The following is a 24,741-nucleotide window of genomic DNA, read 5'->3' on the forward strand; positions in this document are numbered from 1 at the left end:
TATCTGGTGAAAAATCCATGTGTTGAAATTGCATGTGCTTCTAAAGCATTTTTTGCTTTCTGGTTTCTAGAACAAGAAAAGAAAGGCAGTCAGCTTGGTGCTGTATTAAGAAATATCAGAGGAAGAAAGAAAACTTGCTTTAGCACAGTGGAGTCACCTTATCTGCACAGAGGCTGCCTCCAATCTTTCAGCCCCGTCTGCTGCAGGGAGCGGGGCTGGAGCACAGGGGTGGCCAGGCTGTCAATGGCTCTCACACTGCAGCCAGCGAGGGCTCTGAGGTGGGACTGAGGATGGCAACCCAGGCGAGAAGAGGAGATGTTAAAGATACACACACAATCCAATTTTATCAGGGAAGCTATGAAGACAAGTCTACAACTACAGGAAAAAACAAATAGTAAACAAGTTTGATTAGGTCCCAGGCTGTTCTCCTTTTTCAGTTTGATTACTCTGAGTTTCCTGCCTATACCATTTTTTCCCCCGTGGGCTGTGTTTATTTCACTTTTCCTGGCAGAGCACTGTGTGGTGAAGTGTTTGGTGACTTCTACAGTTTAAACACTTTGAATTACAGACTGTCACCAATACATCCAGCAGACAGGATGTGAGTGCACAGTGATAATACCAGCATTTAACATTAAATTACCACTCCCAGCTCTTTTTTTCACATCAAAGCACTAATCTTCTCTACAAGCCATTATGCTGGAGATTTGAAGTGCTTGTTCCTGACTAAAAGGCAATATAGGTTGAAGGTTGCTGGTGACAGAATCCAGATTAATTATAGAAAACAAATATGTACTTCTACTCCATTAATAGTTATTCACAGACAGAATTAGGTATCCAGGTGAAAAACAGCCTCACTGGAAGAAGAGATTTTACAGCAAACCAAGTGGCTCATTTGTTTTTGACACAGACTACTACAGCAAGAACTGTTTCACCAAACATCTCAACTCACCTTAAACTCAGCAAAGCTCTGATCTGCAAGTATTTACATACTTGTAAAAGTTTCCTAATAGAAGTAAAAGAACTGTTTTACAGTCATGTGAAAGAATAAACAACTGTCAGGCAAATGTACTTGTAGGATCAGTTTCAGAGACATATGATCATGTTGGGTAGAAGACACTTCTGGGGGTCATCTAGAGCAAAGCCCTGCTCAAAGCAGAACAAATTAATATCAGGCTCAAGGCCACATCCAGTTTAGCTTTTAGTGTCTTCAAGGACAGACTCCATAATCTTCCTGAGCTCCTGTTCCAATTTCTGACCACTTCTATGGGGGAAATCTTTTCCTACTATTTAATAATCTTAATTTCCTAGAGAACATTTCTCTCTTGCCTCTTTCCTATCCCTGTGCCCTCTGAGATGGGTCTGGCTCCACCCATTAGAGTTCAAAGACAGCAGAAAGGTCTCCCTTAGCTTAAAGCTAAGCAAACTCTGTTCTATCTCTTCCTACCCCTTGTGTTCCAGCCTTCTGATCTTGGTGGCATCTGCTGGACCCACTCCATGTGTTAATGTCTTTCTTCTACTGAGGTGTCCAAAAGAGGGCACAGAACTCCAGTCAATCTTACAATTACTGAAGATAAGGAAAGACTGACTTTCCCAACCTGTCACCTTCATTTTACCAGTGCAGCCCTGGATACAGCTGGCCTTCTCTGCCACAGTAGCACACTTTTGTGTTTTGGTCAGTCTCCTTTGGAACAGGATGCTCATCCCCTTATCTGAAAAATGTTTTTTCAGCTAGCACTAGTGCATAGGGTTATTGCAGCCCAGGGGGAATAGCCAGTGACACTTGACACTTTCCCTTTTTAAAATGAATGAGGTTTAGTTCAGCTCATTCTCTTGCCTGTCAAGGAACCTCTGAATAGCAGCACTGCCCTCCAGCACATTATAACCTACCTGGTAATAGACACTGCTCTTGATGGAAGCAGTTACTCTGAAAAATCAGGCTCCTTACCTTTGTAGAAGCAATAAAGTTGACAAAATGCATTGCTTGATTCCCTTTGCTCCGAGCACACGACACGCTCAGATGAGCGGCATTCTGAACGTCTCATGAACACAGAACTGATGTCTCCATTGTCCTCTCTGGGTCTGGGCTCCTCCTGGCATCACCCAGCATTCACCAGGCTCCTGTCTGACTGGTTTGCCCAGTGGAAGAGAGGGTCACCAAGTACCTCAACCACAGCACAGACCTTGGACACATCTGAACAAAGAAGTCTCACAACACCCAGGGACAGCGCAGGACACGGACTGACATTGAACAACAGGAGATGTTACAGTTCAGTTCAACAGTGCTGGCAAGGTTCATGTCAGGAATGTATAACTATTTTATATTATTCTAAGAAATCCTGGGACAATCCATCTTAATGGAAACACTTTCCAAAACTTTGTTCAATTACAGATAAATGTCTCCATCTGACACTGAATGGAAACAACTTTTCTTGAAATAACAGTTACACATCCCCTAAGAATTCTTGTTTCTTTGTTTCTTAAAACCAGTACTAGTCTAGTAAGAGCAGTGTAATTTACTGTCAAGAAACATTTACTATGATTTCTCATGAGAGTTTAAAAGGGAACAAAAGTTTTGTCACACAATAACTCAAACAGATAAATCTTATGGCACATTTCAAAGGCTGACATCAAAGGAATTTTATGTAGATCCTCTTTGCAAATAGTTACAAATAATAGGCATGACACAAATATGACAGTTTCAGTATTTAATATTTAATATCCAATTTAAACGTAAGTATTCAAAAGGAAATATTTTTACACTATTTCAGTAGTCACTTAGCTCAATAGCTGGTTGCAATAATCCTTAAAGTTTTCAGGAACTGGATGGAGCTATAAGCACAAAAACTCCCATTTTAAGTTAATGCATGACAAAGTTCCACTGCAACCCTCTGAAAACCAAAGAGTCACATTAAAAGAAATTCAGACACTGAAGTACATTGAAATGTATTGTGTCTTACACTAGAGTTTCTTACTCTACTGGTCAGAAACATGATGGTAACTTCAAAAGGCACTCTGAATTAAACTACAGTAACTCCGGTCTACAAGCATTTTAGAAGTGGAGTAGAAAAAAACCAAAACCCTATACTCATATAAATTTCTTTTACCTCTGTCCTAGCCCCAGAGCAGTCAAATTATATTGCACTTTTAAAATATTCTGTGTAGGCTGTGATAAAAATCTAATATTTACACATTGTGTTTGTTAAAGAACAATGCATTACTGTGTAAAATATTTTAAGAACCAAGTTTAAATACTTACTCTTGTATTAATTAATATAACCAGAAGCTACATCAAATATTTTTCCTTAGAGCCTATTCTAGAAACATTTTTGGTCCTTCCTTCAAAAATTTTGTAATGCTGCAATTCATGTTCATAACTGGTATCAATACTTGTCTGAAATTGCAGTAGTTAGAATATTTAAATAAATAAATACATAATTTCTAAAGAAGCAATAGCTTTGGAGTTCTGTAAACAAGCTGCTCTGGAAGGTCTGTAACAAGACTCAATTTGGCATGTTATGATTTTAATTGGCAATACCTTACAATTATACAACCTCTGCCAGGGTAGAAAACAGTTTGGTAGGCACATCTTATGAATCAGTCTGGGCAAAAGCCCAAAAAATACTGATTGTTTCCTAGGGCACGTGAATAAATAAAAATGGTTAGAGTAACATGATCCACTGAAACCAAAAATTACATTTATGTGATCCATAGCTGGGGGGAGAGAAAAATAACTATATTCTTTTTAAAATACAATCTAAAGGAAATGAACAAGCCATAAATTACTATATGGTAACCAAGATGTTCAGGACTCAAAGGTTGGCAGAATAACATGAGCATTATAAAGTCATAGAAATACTGATCTACAGGTCTAGTATCTTAGCTGCATCTCACCAGAAGACAATAATCATTCATTTCTCAATCCAAATTTGAAGAAACATTCTCAATCTGTGTTTGGTAAAACAAATTCAGTGCAAAGCACCAACTCTGACGAAATTTTCCTGACATCTAGGTTGCCCTACATTCCTGTTAAAACATGAGTAGCAATATGAAAGAAACATAACAGATGCACAGTTATTTCATTTGCTTATAAATTTACATACATGCATGTTCTAGAAATTCAAATGATGTCAGGAGATCTCATAGGCTGCATTGGATGTATTTTACATAGTACAGTTGTAGTTTACATGTTCAATTATATGACGTGCCCCAAGTGCTCTGTGTGCACACCCCTGTGCTTTTCTAGAGCTTTTTATTCTCTACTGAAGTGCTTCCCTTTGGTTTTCATCACTGAAAACTGATGGATTAGGAGAGCAAGAAAAAACTACTCTCAGGCTTTTGTGGAAAACACAGGATGTGCTCTTTAAGATTGTTATTAAATGGTGAAATGATTAAATGTTTCTGTTTAAAACCAAGAAGCAAGTTGGTTATCTTGTTGTTAGGAGACACCAAGAGCTGTCACAATATCTAATCTAAATGCCTACTCTGTGTAGTTAATGGAGACTGCCAAGGGCAACTGCAAATCCTTCAACTCAAGCCTACCCTTTCTGGCTGCCCACAGAGACATGTTTCTGAATTTGGTAATGAAAATTCCTTTCTTCCCCTTTCCTCCCAAGCAGAGAATTAGAGGAACATTCAGTGCTAAACCAAATTGAACCTCTGTCCCAAAGCTAATAAACTGCATACCTTACAAATGAAGATCAACATTGTTTGAGAGAAAGCAAACAAAAATTCTTACAAAGAATTAATATAGCTCATTAAATAACTACACAAAGCAATTTGTCCCAAAGTTAAACAGGTAAGCTGCAACTGTACTGAATCATACACATGAAAGTTAATTGTAACTGGGCTAACAGCCACATCTGCCTTTTTCTTGCTCCTCATTCAGTTGTTCTGTAGAGCTGTGCCCATTGGAGCGCACCACCCCTTCAGGGATCCAGGATTTATCCACACATCGTTCCATGCGCTTCATTATGAGGTCAAGCAGAGTTTCAATGGCTTTGCTTACATTATTCCCATTTGCTGCACTGGTTTCAAAATATGGGATTCTGCAGGAGACAAAAAATATAACCTTACATCATACAGTTGTCACTCACAGAAGAAAAAAAAAAATACAGTATTACTGCACACTAAGACTGTCACTGCTACTCCATAGCAGAGAGACACTAAGTGCTCAGTGGTCTGAAATGCAAAAGGAATTAATGAAATGGCTGACTGGAGGTAGGGCAGAAGGGCAAACATTAATGGAGACCACAATTTACAGGGACACTTGTCAGCATGATTTCCCAAAGTTGTCCTCCTGAGGTCTGTTTTTTTAACTCCATTCCCTGCAAGAGATGCAGTTACTCCAGAGCTGATGTGCACAGAAATCAGTGAGGAGAACATTTGTGCACACAAGGACATATAAAGTAATTACAGGAGAAGGAAAGCTGCTACAGCCATTCCTCTGCGGGTAAGGCACTAAAGACTCACAGTGTGGTGGTACTCATCACTACAGAAGGTGACTTTCTTCTATTGACACCACAACTCTAAACTTTCTTACATAAAAGAAGAAACCTCAGTGCTCAGAGCATCTATGTCTTTGTTAAGAAAAGTTTCTGGCACCTTGGTTTCTAAAGTACATTGCTTGTTTCTTCACTGTTGTGGGTCAGGATGCTCCACTGTGGATCTGCAGCTATTGCTTTCTGTACAGAGTGCTCCCCACAGTGTGGTGCTACAGTGGCTGCATCTGTGTTACTACCCAGGAAACTGATACCATCACTTCAGAATTGTAAGTATTTCTTACTTAACTTGCAAGACACAATGAGTGGCCAAAAGTCTCTTTCTGTGTCTGTGCAGGTCTCTTGCAATCTGTTTCAAATACACCACATTTCCATATGAGGCCCTTCCACAGAAGGGGACACTCACTATCTCACACTTTAGTTACCAGAAGACTGTTCACTGCAGCAGGATTTATCTTTCCTTCCCTCACGAGAAAGTGACTCATAGCAGCCATCCTGTCTCACCTCTACAGGGCAGAGAACTTCATAACTGCCTACAGATTGGATGTGACCCACAACCTTGGCTTTTTTAGCTCACTATTCCTAAATTAAGTTGCATTTTCACCACAAAGATAAATACCTCATAAATCATTTTCAGAAGTCACATGCAAAGAGATTTAAGATATGGTCACATGCTATCAGCTGCTGTTTAAAACTTCTTGCTCCTTCACAAGCAGCTGGTTAAAGTACCACATGCACTTGCTGTTGTCTGTGTGACATGGACTTGACTTCAAACAAGCATTTTCACAGAAGGAAAAAGTAAGGAAGTATTACTGCACTAAACCATTTCTTTCTCATAGACAGATTGCTTCTGATTTGCCTCCAATGATTCTTAATGGCCAAGGCAAACTAATTTTGCCTAGTAAACATCATGACACAGCAGAAGACCTGCAGAACAAGGCAGCCTGCACTGAGGAGCCAGTGTTCCCACTATTGCCTGCCCTGTGGGCTTTACTTTGGAGCAGTTCTACTCTATCCCTCCAGACAAAGGTGGATTACTGGTTGGAGCACATCATTTAACTGAGCTTTCATTTAAGAAGAAGTCCAGTTCATGTGCTAGAAAATTGCTCCACTATGTGAATTAAAACACAACAAATGCATCAGATGATTTCCTTCAGAAATGTGTTTTTGATTCTCAGTGAAAAGCAAAGGTAATCCAAAGATAAGCCCCATGAAAGAGTTAAGGGAGTATAAAAGTACAAATTAATATCTGATAGGAACAAAGACTTCACACACTTCCTTCAGAGGCACATGACCTGTGCCTGGCAGGAAGGGGAAGGGCAAGGCTACCCTGCCTTCCTACTGGGCTGACTCAGTTTTCAGACTCCCTGGGAGCCTGTGAGAGTGCAGATGCCTCAGCACAGGTAAGAGCAAAGAGACTCCATTATTCACCTGCCTCTCTAAATTCTCTCTCTTTTCCAGAAAGTTTGTGAAAATTTACACTGTTTACTGCCAAGCAAAGAAGATGACCCAATCTCCTGTGCAAGATTACTGCAATACTAAGTACTTATTTTTGAGCAATGAAGAAAATAATAAACGCATACAGAAAAAAGATATCAGGCAGTTAAGCATTCTAAAATGCTTATTCTCACAATAACCTTTCACTATACAGAAAAAAAGTATTACAGAAAATATTTCATTCTGCTCTAAACACAGCAATAATTGCAATAAAGTTACTTACCCATATTTTTCTGCAAGTTCCTTAGCATCTTCTTCCTTCACCATCCTTTGGTCCTCCAGGTCACTCTTGTTTCCACATAACACAATGTCTGGGTTTTCACAGTAGGCATGCATTTGTAGCTGACCTGGCAGCACCAGCATGAAGAGGGTCACAAGTCACTCTCACACACACTGCCCTAGGAACACTACACCACACACCAAGCCTGCTCTGCTGGCTCACAGCCCTTCTCCACTGGCCTGAGGAGCCACAGAACAGGTGGGCTTTTCCACTGTCACATACCCAGGGAAAAACCCAGGCAAACAGAACCTGGGCAGAGTTAGCACAGAAACTTGAGCATTTGCAGCTGAAGGAGTTACACTCACTAAGCACCTACAGTGAGTGCCAGGAAAGGATCTGCTTCCCTCTACAGATGGATGATGCAGTTTGGGAACTCCTTTGCCTGGATATACCAGCCAAGTAAGATTTGCCTTCCATTATGTTTTGCTGACAAAGCTTCAGGTGAGCCAAAATACTTTAGCATAGGCTTCCCACACACTTAAATTACTGAACAGCACCAGAGCCAGGGATAGGATATGGTCTCAGCTGTCTTTTATATAGGTTAAAATCCAAGTTCAGTAGGCAAAGCTGAATTTCAGGCAAGCCCTAGAAGCCATCACTAGCAGCTATTAGAATTATAATACAATATTTACATTATTTTACCGAGAAAGCCATAAAAACCAGTATTTTAAGCTCTAATTCTCAGTGAGACTCCATATTTACAAACATAACCCCCACACCCCATTTCACCCATGCAAAGAAAGAAAGAAAGAAAAAAAAAAAGAGCCATACTTATCCAGTTCCTGACATTCAGAAAGCTTTGCTCATTTGTCAGATCAAAGAGCAGAAGAAACCCCATGGCATCTCTGAAGAAAGCTGTAGTCAAGCTACGAAACCTAGACCAGCAAAGAGAAATTAATTTGCTCATCTGACAAGTTACTTGGAAAACATAATTGCTTACAATCATAGAAGAAGTGAGGTAACTTAAGACTGAATGAACCAGAAGGAAATATTCATAGTTGTTTTGCTGAGGCAGAGGCTGTGTAAGAAAAATTGCTAACATTGCTGTGGCCTAATCAAGGCCTAAGGGATCAAGGAGACTTGAGTGTGAGAGCTTTAAACAGTCTTCCACTATAAAGCATGCCTTGATCAAGATTCAAAAATTAAAACAATAATTAAACTCTAACTTTGAACAAAAATTTATCCCCTATACACGTCAGTCCTTGAATGTAAGATTAACAACTACAAGAATGCTAGTCTTTTGATAGGCCAATAGAAAAGAATCCTTTGAGATGCTCTTGCCTGTCTGACTTTCCCAAGACATCAAAATATTTACCGAAATTTCAGAGAACTTTAAAAAGACAAGCTTTAAAAGTATCTATATGTGCTGGCTATGAAAAAAAAAAGACTAAAAAGCAAGAATTACAGGTTTTGTGTTCTACAGTTGTAAATTACAGTTAGAATTTACTGGGTACCCATAGGAAGCTTTCCATTGCTGTTACAGTAAGCTCCCATTGCAATCTTGGGCCATACCTTTCCTGCCCTGCAGTGTCCCAGAGCTGAAGATGGATCCTCTGTCCTCTGCCACCAACACCATCCGGCCCATTGGGTCTGTACACCTGGAAGAGGTAAATTTGCAGGACTGTTACCAGTCCAGCTGCTACAGAACACAAAAGAACTGACATTTAAAGTCATTAAATGCAGCAAAATTAGCACTGCTGATGCACAGATGCCAACTACAACTCAATCCTCTGCTTTGTAAGGCAAAAGTAGTATGAGATACATTTTAATATTGCATCCAATTAAATATTTAAAAATAAGGGTAAAAGGGAAACTGCAAAACCAGGGCCCAATAGACTAGGGACTCCAGATAGATATTTAGAGCCACGAGACAAAATTAATTTTCATATTTTGATTTTCTGGGTTTTTTACTACCTTACATCATGTTCAAAATAAAATATAAGAAAGCAACAATGCTATCTGGCAATGTATTTGTAGTAGTAGCAGAACCTCATTTGCAGACAGGATATACTCAAGAGATAATGACATCTCCACTTAGCTGCCAAAATGCTGCTGAAAAATTGCTGAGGGTAGATCTTATCAGATCACAGCTTATAAAGCAGAAATTGGATGATAAAAATAAAAGCTGAAGAGTTTGCTCAGCATGAAAAAATAAATAAGGGCATTTATTAGTCTTGGAAGGATCAGATAAAAATAGATTCATTTCTTGTTTAGAATGCTTCAAGTTAAGTCATCTTCGTTACCTTCAAATGTCATTGTATCTAAGCTTACAAGAGCTACAAACAGATCTTCAGAATTCCACAAATTCAGCAAGTTTATGTATTATAAGATTCAAGCTCTGAAGCCTAAACCTTATCCTGAGTTATCAAATATGCTGATCAAGTAAACCACCATGTTTACGATCCCACTAAAGGGAGATTGACTTATTCAAGGGACCAGTTTGGCATTTAACTAAGATATCTAGTCCTTGAAATACTGTGGTGCATGTCATGCACCAAAAACCAGTCTGCACAAAGCCCATTACCCCATCCAGATTTCTGGACACAGGAAATCACCAGGCTACAATGAAAGACATTTAATAGCTGTACATAACAACAAAAAGCTTGTGCCAACTCCATTTCTCAGAGCAGTAAGGACCAGCATCCAATTGGTTATGGCATTCTAGTGCTCAGCTTCATATGAGAAGTACATTTGCTTAGTTTAATAACAATTCAGGGGTTGAAAAAAGCAACCTTATATTTCATAATTTTTCTCTGCTAGTGGTGACTGCTTAGGAAGCCAGATCAGCTGCATGTACCATTTAATTTGCATGTTTAAAAAACTGCACCATTGTTCAGTAGCCATTTCAGTTCATACCCAGCAAAAACATTTTACTACAGTTCAGTCCTTCCTGGTGAAAAGAGTTCAACAGTACAAGTGCTACTCCAGGTCCTGTGTGCACTAATCACAGAGTTGACACACTCATCAACACCTGCTGAGCAGAAAGAAATGGTTTCTTAAAGTCAGCTCTTTAACTTCTGGGGAAATGAGTCTGTACACAGCAATGACAAATACAGCCAGGTCAGATGAGGCCTTTCCTGTCACAGAATGAAGCACACAATAACACTGATTGCAGGCCTGCACACAGACAGACACCATTTTCAAGTAGCACATTTCATATAAACTCACCACTCTCTTTTCCCGAAAGTCAATGCCCACCGTTGTGATGAATTTGGAATTAAATTTGCCATCTGTATATTGGTAAAGAAGGCTGGTCTTTCCTACTCCAGAATCACCAAGTGCTAGGAATTTTATGAGGTAATCGTAGTCCCCATCAGACATAGTGAGAATTCAGGCGGCACCTTAAAAAGCAAAGCAAAAAGGAACAGTTAGTCCAGAGCTCTGCCAGGACGACTGACAAATGTTTAAAACACAAATCACTCCCTGAACTACAAAGCAGCAAGTGGTGGGGCCAGTTCTGTGCTCCTTTACACCAACTTCACTTTAAACTCTCAATTGCACAAATTACCAATATCAAATGCAGCTGTGACTGAAAAAAGTGCATCTTTAGTTTTATTGCATTCCTCTTACTGGAAAGGGAAGGCAACACAATTCTGACTTCTTCAGGCAAGACTGAAAATCAAGGTCAAACTATTCAAGGTATCTGGAACAGAAACTGCAGAACTGTTTTTAATCCTCCTGGAAGCTGGCAAAAGCTTCTTAATTGTACTAGCAATGCAATTTTCGTACTCACTATGGCATTAGTAACAAATGAAAAAAAAGAATTTTTTTCCTGGACTGTCCACTATATTTAAACAAATTTTAAAGTAATTTTCTATTAATAGCTATTTTTTTTAGTCTTGAAAAAAAAAAACTTGAGGTTTTTGTTTTGAAGAAGAATTCTCAATTTTTAAAGTTTGTGTTGTGGTGCGAACTAGCCACTCAAACTAAATCTTGATCCTGAATTGACATTAAACAAACACACACATTTTTTTCCATGGCTCATTACACATTTAAGAAATTTCTCTCTTTTTTCTGCCTTTTTAAAAATAACCATATTCTCTATAGTCTGATCTAAGTGCAGGAACAACTAAAATGTGTAACAAAAATCACTGGAATATCTCATGTGTACTAGAAAAGCTGATGTAAGTGCACTGGCACTTTCCTGTTGAGTAGCTACCGAGCCTCCCTCCCCCAAAACAAACAGTAGAGAGCTGCCTTGTGCTGTGTTCAAAGACATGAACATGAAAAGATAAGCCCAAAATAACCACTCTAAAAGCAACAGAAAACCGGCATAAAATTGCCTCTTATGAAGGACAGAAAAAGATGCCAAAAATACAAGAAAAAAAAGACTATGAAATAAAATTTTGAAAGAGTAATATCTGCTGTTTCAACTGTAAGTATTTTTGAAAGTACTTGTAGCTTGTACTAGATAAAGATATTAATTTCAAGCCAAACACTGCAGTAGTTTACATCAATGGCAAAACACCAATTAATTTCTTGAATATCAACTCACAGCTTGAGGTCTGGAACAAACTGTGTCTCCAGCACGTGGGCGTCAATCACCACCATTCAGCTAAAACCATAACCATTTAAAAGCTTCACACCTTTATAATGGTCCCGCTCTTGGTTACAAGTCAGAACTGTGTCTGCTTGATGTGGCCATAAGCAGCTTACTAAAAAGCAGAGACTGGTCAGATTTACCCCAGATATTCTCCAGCTGAAGAGTCAGTGGAAAGCAGCTAACACGTTTTTCCATTTTTGAAAAGCACTGAAGTCTCCCTTTCCCAGCCAACGTGTATTTCACATTATGCCATCGATGCCAGTAAAAGCTTGCAGGAAGGGGGTTTAGGTGACAGAGTTCACACTCACCACTACCCCACAGCTGGCTAATTCACATCCTACTGCTGTGTTTTAACCAAAGTTTTGCAATAGAGTAGAAGGCTGAAAGGGAGAGCCCTGCAGCAAAAATTATCAGTGAGCATTTTACAAAAATGCACCACAACTGCAGGACTGCAACCACATCATAGGTCTGAGGGAGCAGTGTATTCAAGTAAGCAAGATGAACAGGTAGCACAAACACTGACATAACATTTTCAGAAGAAATTAAGAACCCTGATCCATTAGACACACTCACATGTATCAGCAAGAATAATTTTGGGGCACTTGTTTCATTTTATAAATCCTCTCTCCTGTTGGCTAAGGGAAAAAAAAGTAAAACCAGATCACGTATCTTGTAGCTCTGCCAAAGTCTTTTCATTGAAATGTACCAGAAGAAAAGGAAAAGTATTTTAAAAAACTGAGATGGATTTTTTTAAAGACTGCATTTTATTTAGACTTCCGTCTCACACATGGTGTTTCCTTTGCCCTCATGTTCTCAAAGGGCTAAGAGCTGTGTAAGCTCATCCTCTACTCAAGCACATGTTCTTTCAGTCTCAAGATCCCTAAATTAATTGTTGCTTTTAAAAACTTAGATGTAAATCTTAGGGCCAGTATATTACATGATGACAGGCTTGCTCCATGCCTTTTACTGTGCTATGCCACCTGCACAGAGGTTTTCTGTTGGGTGGCTATAGGTGTACAGAACACACTTTTATTAACAAGCACCAATGACAGTGCAGCTGATCACTGCTGATTTACCATCAGCAAGACCACACAGAGGAAGGAAGGGCACTGCAGCTCTGCCACGGAGCTGTAGGGAACTGTTACAGTTCAGCTGCACCTTCCACTGGACAGGGCTGTGTGAAAGCTCTGGCCAAAACAGAAAGGTCAAGACTAGGCAAAAAAAGGTATTACTAGTGTCATATCTGATTTGTAAAGTGTCTGTCAGGACAAACACGCCTCAGCATTTGGTCCACTCAATTCTCCCTGTGCTTGGTACAAAATACAATTTCCAAAGGACTGACAGAGGGTGAGGAACCCTTCACAGGAAGGGTTCTAAAAATGTCTTCTAAAAGGTTTGCTTGAGAAGGAAATTTTCTCCTCTGGTTTTGAAATGCACACACCTCTCATTGCACCCCACAAAGTCAATCTATTATTCAAATATCTCCAGGGAGTGGTTCTTGTGAAACCCTGCAGAGTTAACCTATCCTCGGAGACATGTAAAGAGCTATTTTCATAGCAGTTTCAAGCCTTGTCCTCCTCCCTGTACAAATATTTAAAAAGTGATCTCCACCCTCCACTTCCGAGACCTGCAGTCCTAGTGTCCAGACACATTCAGTTTCACATAACAGAAATAAGAATAGATTCACTGGAAAGTATTCACTGCTGTGAAGCTTTTAAAAATCAAAGCCCTGTTACTAAAACCCATCCCATTTTTTCCTTCCAATTTTGCTTTTTTTTTTTTTTTTTAATTAGGCTTTATTGCTTCACACTTTCTAGTCTTTCCTTCCACTTTTCCATACCTCATATAACAGGAGAGTAGTAGGTAGAAAACGAAGATTCTGAAAAAAACTAATGATACAATTAGAATTCACCAGGCCACCAAAACAAAATTGTTCCCAAATCTTGCTTCTAAGAGTAAGAACTCCTTGGTTAAAAAAAAAAAAAAAATCACCAATGGACACAGTTTTAAGCTCCACATCAAGCCCTCCACAGTTTTGCCTGTTGTAAATCCCTCCTGAAATCCCATTCAGCTCTGGCTTTGCACTTTGCCTGGTATGCAGAGGGACAAGAGCTATGAACAAGTGCTGGAAAAGCTCCACTGGCCTTTTCCAGGGCTGACAGGACCCCCACAGCCAGCATTTGAGCTGTGCCTGTACAGCTGCTGCTCTGGAGCCTCCACACACACAGATCAGGCCTTATCAAGAAGGGATTCTCTCCAAATCAAGTGCTCTTCTTGTTCCCTGCATTTCCTAGTCTGAGGTACTTTCACATTACAGACATCAGTGTTAATGGGTTAATCTTTTTGCCTCTGGGACACAGATATGACAGCACTATTGTGTGATAAAACATTCCAGACTATGGCAGATTTGCTCCTGTATAAATTAAGGAAATTGGCTTGGCATGCAGGATTTCCCCCGTGCAGTATGGGAATAGGGAATATGCTTCCTGAACTGGCCTTACACAAAACATGCAACTCTTGTGCTGCTACTGAGCTGATGGAAAGAAGGAAAAAGGTAGAAGGCAAAAGAGATGAATACATGGAAACAAGCAAAAAAAAAAACCCAAAAACCAAAAACAAAACCAAAAAGCATCGATCTGCAATAAAAACATGCACACATACACAGTGTAAAATTCAGGAAATCTGATCGTGCCCCTAACCAGACAATCCTCAAGCACATCAGTTTAAAGTAAGGCATACCACTTACCCCAAACCCTGCAAAAGGAACAGCTAGGGCACACTGGAGATAGTACTTCCAGCAGGAGTACTTTTCCAGCACCACCTCTTCAGCACACAGCCAAGAGGCTTACGTGTCAGCTGTTTGCATCCACGTTGATGGGTGCTCAGAGATAAAGAGGTGTGCCCGTGTCTGTGTCTAGCAGGGTGCTGCCTCACTGCATGGCTGGCAAGCAATTACACAGCTCACATGTCCCTTTTATTCCTAGAGGCAAACAGCATTTCAAAAGAGATTTGTGCAAGACCTGCCTTGGAACAGATCTAAAGTTGCTGCAAAATCACCCACACATCTTTAAACAATTACATTGTTCCCAGCAGGGGTTTTCATTCAAAAATGCAATAATGATGGATAACACCTGCTCAGTTATAGCTTTACATTTTTTACCTCTGGTTTGAGAATAGAGCAGTCTTTAATGGAAACTGTTTCCTTTCTGTTGAGGCTCCATGCTGGTGATTAAAGTTGACATGGGCATTGGGGAGAATGAAACCAAAATCCCCCAAAGACAGAAAATGAAGACTCTACAGGTCTCTCGGTGGGATTTGTACAGATTTGATTCTTCTGCAAGTGAACATCAATTCATACAATTTTTTTTTTCACCAAGGCACTACACAAAATTACACTTAGAGTGTTTTATGTGTCACTCCATCTGTTCCAGCAGAAAAACTGAGAAAGTGATGCAGAGTGCAGAGGAGTAAGTCAGTAGTCCTGTCACAGCAGCACTGCCACCACGCTGCAGCGAGGCAATAACCACATTCCTGCTCAGCCTCACCCTGCTCTAGGCTCCAGCAGCAGCCGAGTGCTTGGAGAACTGGTCAGTCAGACACCAGCCAGCTCTGTCCAAACAAGGGACAGACACCTAAATAATGTTCCTGCTTAGTCAGCACTTGCTTAGATGTGCTTTGTTAAAACCTGCCAGATCCATACAAGTGGAATATAAGCACATCATGACAACTGTTCATAAACTCAAGTACCTGTTGTGCTGGGGGAAGAGAACTAATGAGTATGCACTTCACCAAAATGTTCTGAACTGCACTATTGTTTTTCTTAGGAAAACCTATGACCTGGCTTACTTTAGTTTTGGTCAAAATGACACTTTCTGTGACTTCTGGGCCTTTTCTGTAACATAAACAACATGAAAAAAAATCCTCGGTTGCTTTCAATTGTTCTGCCTGACATTTTACTGTTACAATGTTTTTAGTTTCAACTGTAGACAAATTCTAATGAATTGCAGGATCACTGTCCAAGGAGTGCCTCTTTCTTGGAAAGATCTAAATAATTTTAAGGGCGCTCAAAATACATAAGAACCTGCAAAACTAGGTACAAAAACACAGCTGGGAATGTTTAGCCTCCAAACACTGATGTCACTTTTACTTGGCTGAAGGTGCTGTACAACCATTCTTCACTATTGCTGCAACTGCAGCATTTTGAGAGCATGAACTGATGGGCACACAAAGCACTGTGAGAATGAGTTACTACAGGAGATACAGAAAATGATGATCCCACCCAGAAAGGGGGCACAAAAGGGGAGCAGTAGGTCTGATGTGGTGAGAATCTTGCACAACAGGCCAGGCAAGAAACAGCAGATTCTGGACTATGTTTCCAGAAAATCAGGAGACACTAGGAATGGAGAAGCCAGGAAATGAAACAACAGTTAGTTTTGCAATTGCATTTGCATTTCAGCATCACCAAACCAACAATCAGGCAGCTGGATTTCAAAGGTTATCTCAGTTACACGAATGAAAAGCAGCATGGAACTGGAAAAAAATAAAGAATAAAGGCAGGAATGTTGCAGTTGGTTATTCAACACTCCCCGCACAGGAGGATCTTCATGCAGCTTCAACTTCTGTGCAAAAAGCACAGCACCATCTCTGTTCCCTCATCACTTCCTAACATGTTCATGCTCCATGGTAAAGAAATACTGTAGATACAGGAAGATTTGCAATGCTATTTGATGAAAACAGTTGATCTGTCCCCCTCCTGGGAACAAGAGCTTTTGCCTCACAAGTTGCCTCTTTGCACTCTCATCAGAAGCTGCTTTGAAACATCTGTATAAAGTGAATCAACTCCAGAGTAACTGGGGAAAGTAAAGCAAGCATTTTTAATTTCTTTTAAGCAGTTCCATACTTCTTACTTCATCCTCAACCATTCCCCTCTTCCTCTAATAAATGCATTAAGCCACACTGGCTTCCAAGTGCTTCCGTGCTTTTTCACTGCTTCTAAACAGGAAATCCAGAGCAATGCTCAGCACCTCCCTAATGTGACGATTCTGACCACTTGGGGATCCACCTCCTTCCTCACAGCCCAACCTTAACATCTGGAATATCTCACTGCACTGTACCTACTCTTCACAGGATCAAGGAATTATGAAGGACAGTCTTACACAGATATACACATTTTCCAACCGTTTCTGACAACCAGGAGCCACAAGGGTCTCACCCACAAAGCTGGTCATATTCACAGGTGGGAAATATTCATGACTCTGACCACCCACCAATTCAGCAGCACTTTCAAACTCAGAAGGGCAAGAAAAGAGAGCACACTTCTATCTCTGCCCACAGAAATAACCACCAAAGGGTAAAGGAGAAAAGAATAAGAACCACACAGGATAGTAAGAATTGCATATTTCTTTAAGAAATTGTTTGGTTTTCCAGGAGATAAAGATCTCCAGCAGATAAGCAAACACATGAAAATGCAGAATAAGAGGAATAATAATAATAATTTTAAAAAAACGCTAAAAATCTAAAAGCCGAAAAAGGAAGCAGTTTCATATGTGCAGGTAGAATATTCTTGAAATGGCATCTCAAAGAATACATGTGCAGGTACTCATGCTAAAGAAAGTGTAAGTTGTGCTCTGCCTATATGGGTGATTCAGTAGACTGCAATAGATGTCACTCAGCCCATCCTCTTTGTTTAATTCCATTAAAGCACACACTGTAAATGGCCAGAGGAAAATATTTGCTGCTTCTTAAAAAAACCCAATATGGACATAGATATATTTCTCTTTTGAAACAAGAAAGTTCTCAGCTATCTTCTACTTTGTTTCATATTCCAGGCCAGATAACCTGGAATACAGAAAATAATTCTCCAAGAGGTTACACTGCCAAGCTTATGAATGATACCAGATACATCCTGCATCAGAGAGGAATAATCTGGCAAAATAAATTACCCTGATTAGGACAATTAGGAGTCAATGGAGAAGCTCAGCTACCAGACACGTGAAGATGCTTCCTAATCATGGTTAGATAAAAGTGAAGACCACACAAATATGATACAAATGGGACTATAAAACCACATCATTCATCTAACACGATGTGGGAAAACAAAAGGGTGAGGCAGGAAAGAACTGCAGTGCAGAATTTAATCCACCTTTTCATCCTTTGGATTGGGAAATACATGGGGGTTTTGTTTTTCACAGGAAGTAAACACTTTTCCTTGCTAATCTGGCAGTTCATTGGAAGATTCAACAACCTTATTTTCAGCAGCCACTGCCATTCTTTAGCATTATTGCTTTTCTGTAAAATTGAGATCTAAACTAACAGGGGTCACAGTATAGAGGATTTCTAACATTCTGTTTTTCTAGTTACTTCTCAGCAAGTTAAATGCTTTCTCATTATTTAGGTGCCATTGAAATACCCAAAAACTTTTAAGTCCATCAGAAGTTTTCTGAAAGCAGCTAATCACAAGGCATCGTGGCCTTTTGGAGCAGGACTAATGTCAGCATTCTTCCAGCAACCAGTGAAAACATCCTGCTCCCCAGAAGATTTACTGGTTATCAAAGTTACTGAACAACTAAGCCATATCCATGAATAGTGAGATGGAAAACTCTATTATCTAAGAATATCAGGCACAACATTAGGAATAATAAGTTACTGGTGAAAATATTTAATCAGTGGGATTTCTTAAATTAATGTAACAAAAAGGACAAAATAAGTCCATAGTTGTCTGTGGGAAAGCATGGGAAACTGTCAGTTAAAACCCTGTCCAGCAACTAGAAAAGGTCATTCTTCTACTCCTCAAATCCAGCATCACAGGACAGTCAGAGATGCCAAGCTAGGAAGGGTACACAATGGACAGAGATGGAAGGACAGATCTAGATTGATCAAACTGAGGCTCACAGCTAGCATTCAGTTCTCCCAATCTTTTAAAGATCAGAAAATCTTGACAGAAGCATCCTTGCAGGTGCAGAGCTCACTGGACCTACCTGAGGTCATGCTGCCATGGGGAGGCAGTGAGAGCAGTGCAGGTTGGCAGCAAGACACTTCAAAGAGTTTGACAGGTGAGTGGCAGCTGTGAATAATCTGCTCCTAAGAGGTCTCAAAAAGAAAATGAGCCTTTAATTTCAGAGTCTGTAATAGCTACAGTCTGAGAAAGAGATTTTTCAGCCAGTACTGAGCAGGACTTGTTCAGTAAATATGTTTGGAGATAACGAGTGTATGTGATACTTCCATGTCTCATAAATGCTATGAAAAGGTTAGAAATAACTTGCTGATAATACACTGGCCATAACTTAACATGCCCATTACATAATAAAACACCACTTCTGCCTGAAATAGGCTGTATTCAATAGGCCACAACCTGTTCTCTTCAGGAAGTCACTAACAGCAAAGCAGAAATCTTCACAGGAATCTTTGTGTGACAGCAAGACACAGCCACTTTGGAGCATGCTTGTGGCTCAAAAGTGTGACTCAAACCAAAGCAAAGCTAAAACTACAGTGTTTGAGTGGGCTTTTCTTTCAGGAATTGAAAGCCAAGCCCCTGCTTCCACTCTATCCTCCCTTGAACAGCTCTGGAACTGCAGCACAAATTACCACTGCCCAAGCCGTCTCCTGAGGCCCTGCTGTCTGCCAAACTACTCAGACAGTGCTTTGGCAAAATGCTGGCTTCAATTCCTGTCCTAGCACAGCTTTCTAGAGCCTCAGGGAAGGCATAATTCAAAAGAAGCACTGATTAGCAGCCTGATCTGCTCAACACAAAGTTTCCATTCAAAAAGCCTGCTGTTTTTCAACCTGAGTTGCCAACAATATTTATCTCACTGCTCAGATCAGAATCCTGTAATACAGCATGAATTATAGTTAAATCCTGATACACAGCAAAGACTCCTGAGATAAACAGCACAGCAAACCAGAATTTCTTACACTAATTGGTGTTATATAGGAATATATGAGCAAAGAAAGCAAAAAGCAGCACAAGTCTAATGCCACAGTTTGCCCATACCTTTCCTTTTAGTTATTCCCAGATGGAGGGAGGGGCCCAAGATGGCTTTAGAGTAAAGCCTCATCTGAAACCTGGCAGCTGTTGCCAGCTTTTCATGCTGTAGGTGCCTTCCTAAAGAATTCTTTCATAACATTTCATGCACACAAAGCATCCTCAAGTTTCACTTGAACTGACCTACAGTAACAGGCAATTCCCTACCTCTACCCTTAGAAGCCTTCAATTAAAATTCAGAATGGTTCTGTCTATAGCTAATAAATGGCTTAGGCAGCAGTGAGCTTACAGAACAAGCACCTCTATAACCTAAGTTCCAGAAAAAATACACAAAGCTTTTCGATGAAAATAAATTGCCAGTCAGAATGCTCTAATTGATCCAAGCAGTGCAGGTTTCCTGTTGAAAACCGTGTCAGAGAAACGTGTATGCAATTATTGCACCATACAGTGCATACAGACTGTGCTGGCTTGGTGAGACACCAAATAGAAATGTTGTATGCTTGTGAGGAACTCAAAAATCTCACACAAACTGCCAAACCAACTTCACAGAACAATTGTACACCATAACTGAGAGAGGCATCAAACCTCTGAAATGAAGAATGGAATAGAAAGGTAAGTAATAGGAACAAGTCACAACAAAATGGGAGTATGCAATGGCACTGTCCCACAAGAGTTTCTATATGAAAAGTCTCATTAAAGTAGGTGCTGGTGTTTCATCTTCTGCTAAAAGACTGCAGCATTTGGTTTGATTTTAAATCAGTGCATGTGATTTGCTACAGAAGAAACTAAGAATCCAATAATGAGATTTCAGTCTCAAAAATAAATTAAGTTTGTGAAAAAAGAAAATCTCAGCACTAATCAGTACAGCTGGAGTGCCTATAGTGGAGCTGTGCTAACCAACCCACTCCCTCCTAGAGAATTGCCTCACCAAGATCCCAGTTTTTCTATTTATAACAACACTTGCATCACAATGTATCAAAACAGGTTTTTTAAAAAGAAATTTTATCCCTATGTCACAGTATTTAAACAAATTCAGAAGCAGGAACTACACTGTTTCTTAGTTATGAAGTAAAACATTTTAGGAGACCAAATAAAAGTTACTCCTTTTTCTCCTTCCCATTGTCTAGAGCTTATTTTTCTCCTCCTACTAAGCTACTTCCAGATCTTTTTCCATTAACTGCTTTTAAGATTTTTTGAGGTCATTCTAAGTTTTCTATAGATTCAGAATTTTTATTTGTCTTCTTTTTTTTAACTTTTTTTTCTTAAGGAGAAAAAGTTACTATTTCTCTTTAATGCCATTGTTAGTGACATGCTTAAAGAAGCCTAGCTGAATTAGATTCCCAGCTTGTTTTTACCAGGCTTAATTACTAAGGCTATTTTGTTTAAGACTGTTATAAATGAAAGACATGTGGGAAACATGCAATTATACTGAAATCCAGGAAGACTATGGTGAAGGAAAGGGTAGCAGCACCAAATGCTAGCATATTGTTTTGCAGTGTAAAAAAAATTCCAACATTATCAAAATTTAATCCTCAAATAACTTATGCTATTAGAAAACACTGCACTAAAATGTGCTAGAAATAGTTTGTGTAACACATTCAAAATGCACATGTAATGCAATAAATGAAAGTATTATGTAACAGTAAATTACAGTGAAGCAGCTACAACAACCAAGCTATCCAAACAGCACAGGAAAAACAAAAACAGAAAGCCAAGCATCACTGTTTACAAAATCCTTTTTCCCATTTATTTTATATAAACTTTTCATACACTGGGGATGACTATAAGGAAACAGTAAGAAAATATGTTTATTGAACTACATTTATTAATGTCTCACTTCTCTGTCATAAACACAAGTCATCTGTTGATCTGGAGGAGAAAAGTCATCTTAAGACATTCAATGCTAGACATCAAATAAAACCCTGGGAAAGCCTTGTGACCTCCAGAGAAGTGGAGAAGAATACTGTTTTCTGTTCTCTGAACAACTCCTCCTTGGTTATTTGCAGTCTATAAAAACTGGAGTTTTGGTTCATGATTAGAAAAATGCTGGTAAACACATGGCTAGAAAGGATGCTTGATTACAAAATCATGCTTGGGGTGGCATGGCATGACTTAGTCAGGTGGGTACATATATTCTGAGTTTCTTCCAAAGGAGAAACAAAACACAGGAATAACAGCCCACCTTCCTATTGCTTTTATGATAATTAATTTTAAGATTCAAGTTGTTACTATATGATTGAACAAGGAATGTGAACTAGATGAGCTCTCATGGTTCCTTGCTAGTCAATCTTTTTTTATAATTAAAAATAACAGCCTGTGCAACACACCACATTCATGCATTTTATCATCCCTTTAGCAAACATGGTAACAAACACGTTGGTGCACAGGGCAGTTAAAAACCCTGTCATTCTAAAGGACTGTTCTATTCAGTATAATTTATCTTTAAATGCTAATAGGAACACAGGAAGAAACAGAGGGGGGAAAAATTCAAGCAGTGCAATATTTGAAAATACTGAGTTATTTTGTTCAGTATTTTAAATGTTTTTTGCACAGCACACTCTACTATCAGGGGTCTAATTGTACCTTCCCTGCAGAACAAGTTTGCCACAGAAGACAATGTAGGCTGATGATTTGGGACCAGAACAGGCATCTTATGGCTCCTGGATCGAGACATGGCTCACTGCAGTCATTTATTTATTTTGTTAATAAACTTCCCCTGGTTTGTATTTAAGTCTGACTGATTTATTTATGAAAAGCAATGATAAATGCATACAAAAGAGCTGCAGTTTTGTTATTCAACCCCAAAGTCTGTGTTACATAACCCAAGTGTACTCCCCAGCTTTACTTTTCCCTCTAGAACAGGAGGATGCAGCAATGCTGAACTCTCAAAATCAGAATATTCCAGGCAGCTTGTTAAAGTGCAGCAACAGTGTTTCAAAACTCTGAACAGAACAGCTGGCACAGTCAGCTCAAGGAAAACAATGTGATAAATCTTCTGAAAATAAACAGAGAAGAGAAAGTGTTTACATACCCAGGTTTAACAGCTGTGAATGGATCTGTAGTTTTCCAAATGTGCTTCACTGACAAGTTTCCTGACACAGGTCAGATCTCTTGAATACCATAGTCATGCAAAAAGAGCCATTTCTCATCTACAGGAAGCATCAGCAGAGAAAGAAATAAAACCAAAACAGTGTAGTTCAGACTAATAGTTCTAACATTCACGGGGCATGGGAAGCTGCCAGCCCCACACAAGCACCCTCCCCACCTAATTACATTCAGCTGCTTGTCATGTGGTCTTGCTGACCGATCAAGTGATCTCTTTTCCCCCTTTTAAAGTTAGCAAAGTAGCTAACTAGATCTCCCTAAACCAGGTAATACACCTCGAACCTCTGCATCAACTACTGACCCTCCTCCTTGTCTTAGGGAGAGCAAGTTGCAATGTGTGAGCACAACTTTTTCTAAGTATACCAAAAAAATAAAATACAGCAAACACAGTAGTCTCTTATATTGAAATTTATATTGAATATTATATTGAAATACAGAGAGCACCGAAGTTCCCCAAACTGGTTTTACTTCTCACCTTTACAGACAGCAGAAAAAGCTACTGATTACAAAACTGGCAAAGACACCACAGAGAGAGACCATGTGAGCAAAATCTGGAAGGATTTGGGAGGACAGTGGCAGCTGTACCATTGAGCATTGTAGGCATGTGTGTCCAGTCCTTTCTGCTGAACCACTTCTGATGGCAACAAGCTCCAAGAAGAGATCAGAGTGAGGATGTTGCCAGAAACTTTCTGAAACACAGACACTAAACCTACAAGCTCCTGTCCCTGCACGGTCCTAAGACACACATGCAGACATTTTAAACATTTAAATAACTTCAAGGAAATAAAGCTACTGCTTTAACATGTAAACCAGCTCTTCAATGAGTCAGTTCACAAGAGCCAGAATCCACAGGTCTGCCCCAGTTTCAGCACCAGTGTCTGCACCAGGCACTCACTGCATGGAGAGCCCTGCACTGGGATGAGACAGGACCTTCACAGCCCCACGAGGGGGTCCCCTCTCAGACACCCCAACATTAGAGATGCTCACAGGAGAGCACTGAAAGCTGTGGACAAAGCAACTTTTGCACTCACCGTGTAAGATTGAGCTGATGTGAGCTTTTGCAGACAAGTGTCCTTGCACAATCCTTTCTTGTCTCAGTTTCTTTCCTCAAGCTGCTTCAAGAGCAGCAAAGAAAGGAAATTAAGGTGGTGTCTCCAGCTAGTCTCCAATCTTATAATTTAAGAAGTGCTGCAGACGGGCTGCTACAAATATTTAACATATGGATTCATCTACCAGTAACAAAGACAACTCCACAAGCTTCTTAACTCTCACTTGTTTCAGTGCTCAACTATCTTGACTCTTTTCATGTGAATCAAGGCAATTTTTTTCCTTGCCCTGGTGAATATCTAAGTTGTATTATACAGAGCTGGAACACTTTTTCATGCCCTGCCTTAGCATTTTTCCAGCATTAACTAAAATCCATTTCTTTGACATTTGCTTACAGGTTGTAATTTTTTAAAACTCTATCCATTCTTGGCTCAATCCAATCTTCTGAAAATTTCACCAGTTTTAGAGGAAAAGGCCCTTTTTTTTGCTCCCACATGCAATTAAAAAACAGAATTGTGCTCAATTTTCAGCAACATGCACATTTTTAATCTTTAACTTCTTGCTTCCTTGATCAATACCAGCACATTTGCTTAAGTGTGAAGAAATATTCAGACCACAAGCACACTAGAATGTCTGCTAACTGCTCCAGAGTGCAGAAGGAGGAACAGGATAAGAAGTGTTGACAGACAAAGCAGCAGCTCTCCTGCCATGTTGCAAGCAGCCCTGGGGGGTAACTGCACACACACTAAGCACAAACTGTCTGGAAGCCTCAACTTCAATCTCTCTCAAT

At 39.7% G+C, this 24,741-nt stretch overlaps 1 protein-coding gene across 5 annotated transcripts in view; it reads right to left on the bottom strand.

The window, feature by feature from the left end:
• Positions 1 to 2,690: 2,690 nt before the first annotated feature.
• Positions 2,691 to 24,741, bottom strand: part of RAB27A (RAB27A, member RAS oncogene family) — a 32,924-nt gene continuing 10,873 nt past the window's right edge. For 3 of the 5 annotated variants that reach the window (XM_071441580.1, XM_071441579.1, XM_071441576.1), the window contains exons 2-6: positions 10,444 to 10,616; positions 8,788 to 8,873; positions 8,047 to 8,150; positions 7,219 to 7,342; positions 2,691 to 5,045 (exon numbers count right to left, since the gene is read on the bottom strand). In XM_071441580.1, the coding sequence (XP_071297681.1) occupies positions 4,847 to 5,045; positions 7,219 to 7,342; positions 8,047 to 8,150; positions 8,788 to 8,873; positions 10,444 to 10,596 (666 nt within the window). In that variant the 5' untranslated portion in view covers positions 10,597 to 10,616 and the 3' untranslated portion in view covers positions 2,691 to 4,846. Of the gene's footprint in view, positions 5,046 to 7,218; positions 7,343 to 8,046; positions 8,151 to 8,787; positions 8,874 to 10,443; positions 10,617 to 14,564; positions 14,799 to 22,830; positions 22,949 to 24,741 lie in introns of all 5 variants that reach the window. The other 2 variants (XM_071441578.1, XM_071441577.1) reach the window with 2 other exon arrangements.

Source organism: Agelaius tricolor, unplaced genomic scaffold, assembly GCF_023055355.1.
Source record: "Agelaius tricolor isolate 1412-34295 unplaced genomic scaffold, bAgeTri1.0.p SCAF_16, whole genome shotgun sequence".
NCBI lineage: Eukaryota > Metazoa > Chordata > Aves > Passeriformes > Icteridae > Agelaius > Agelaius tricolor.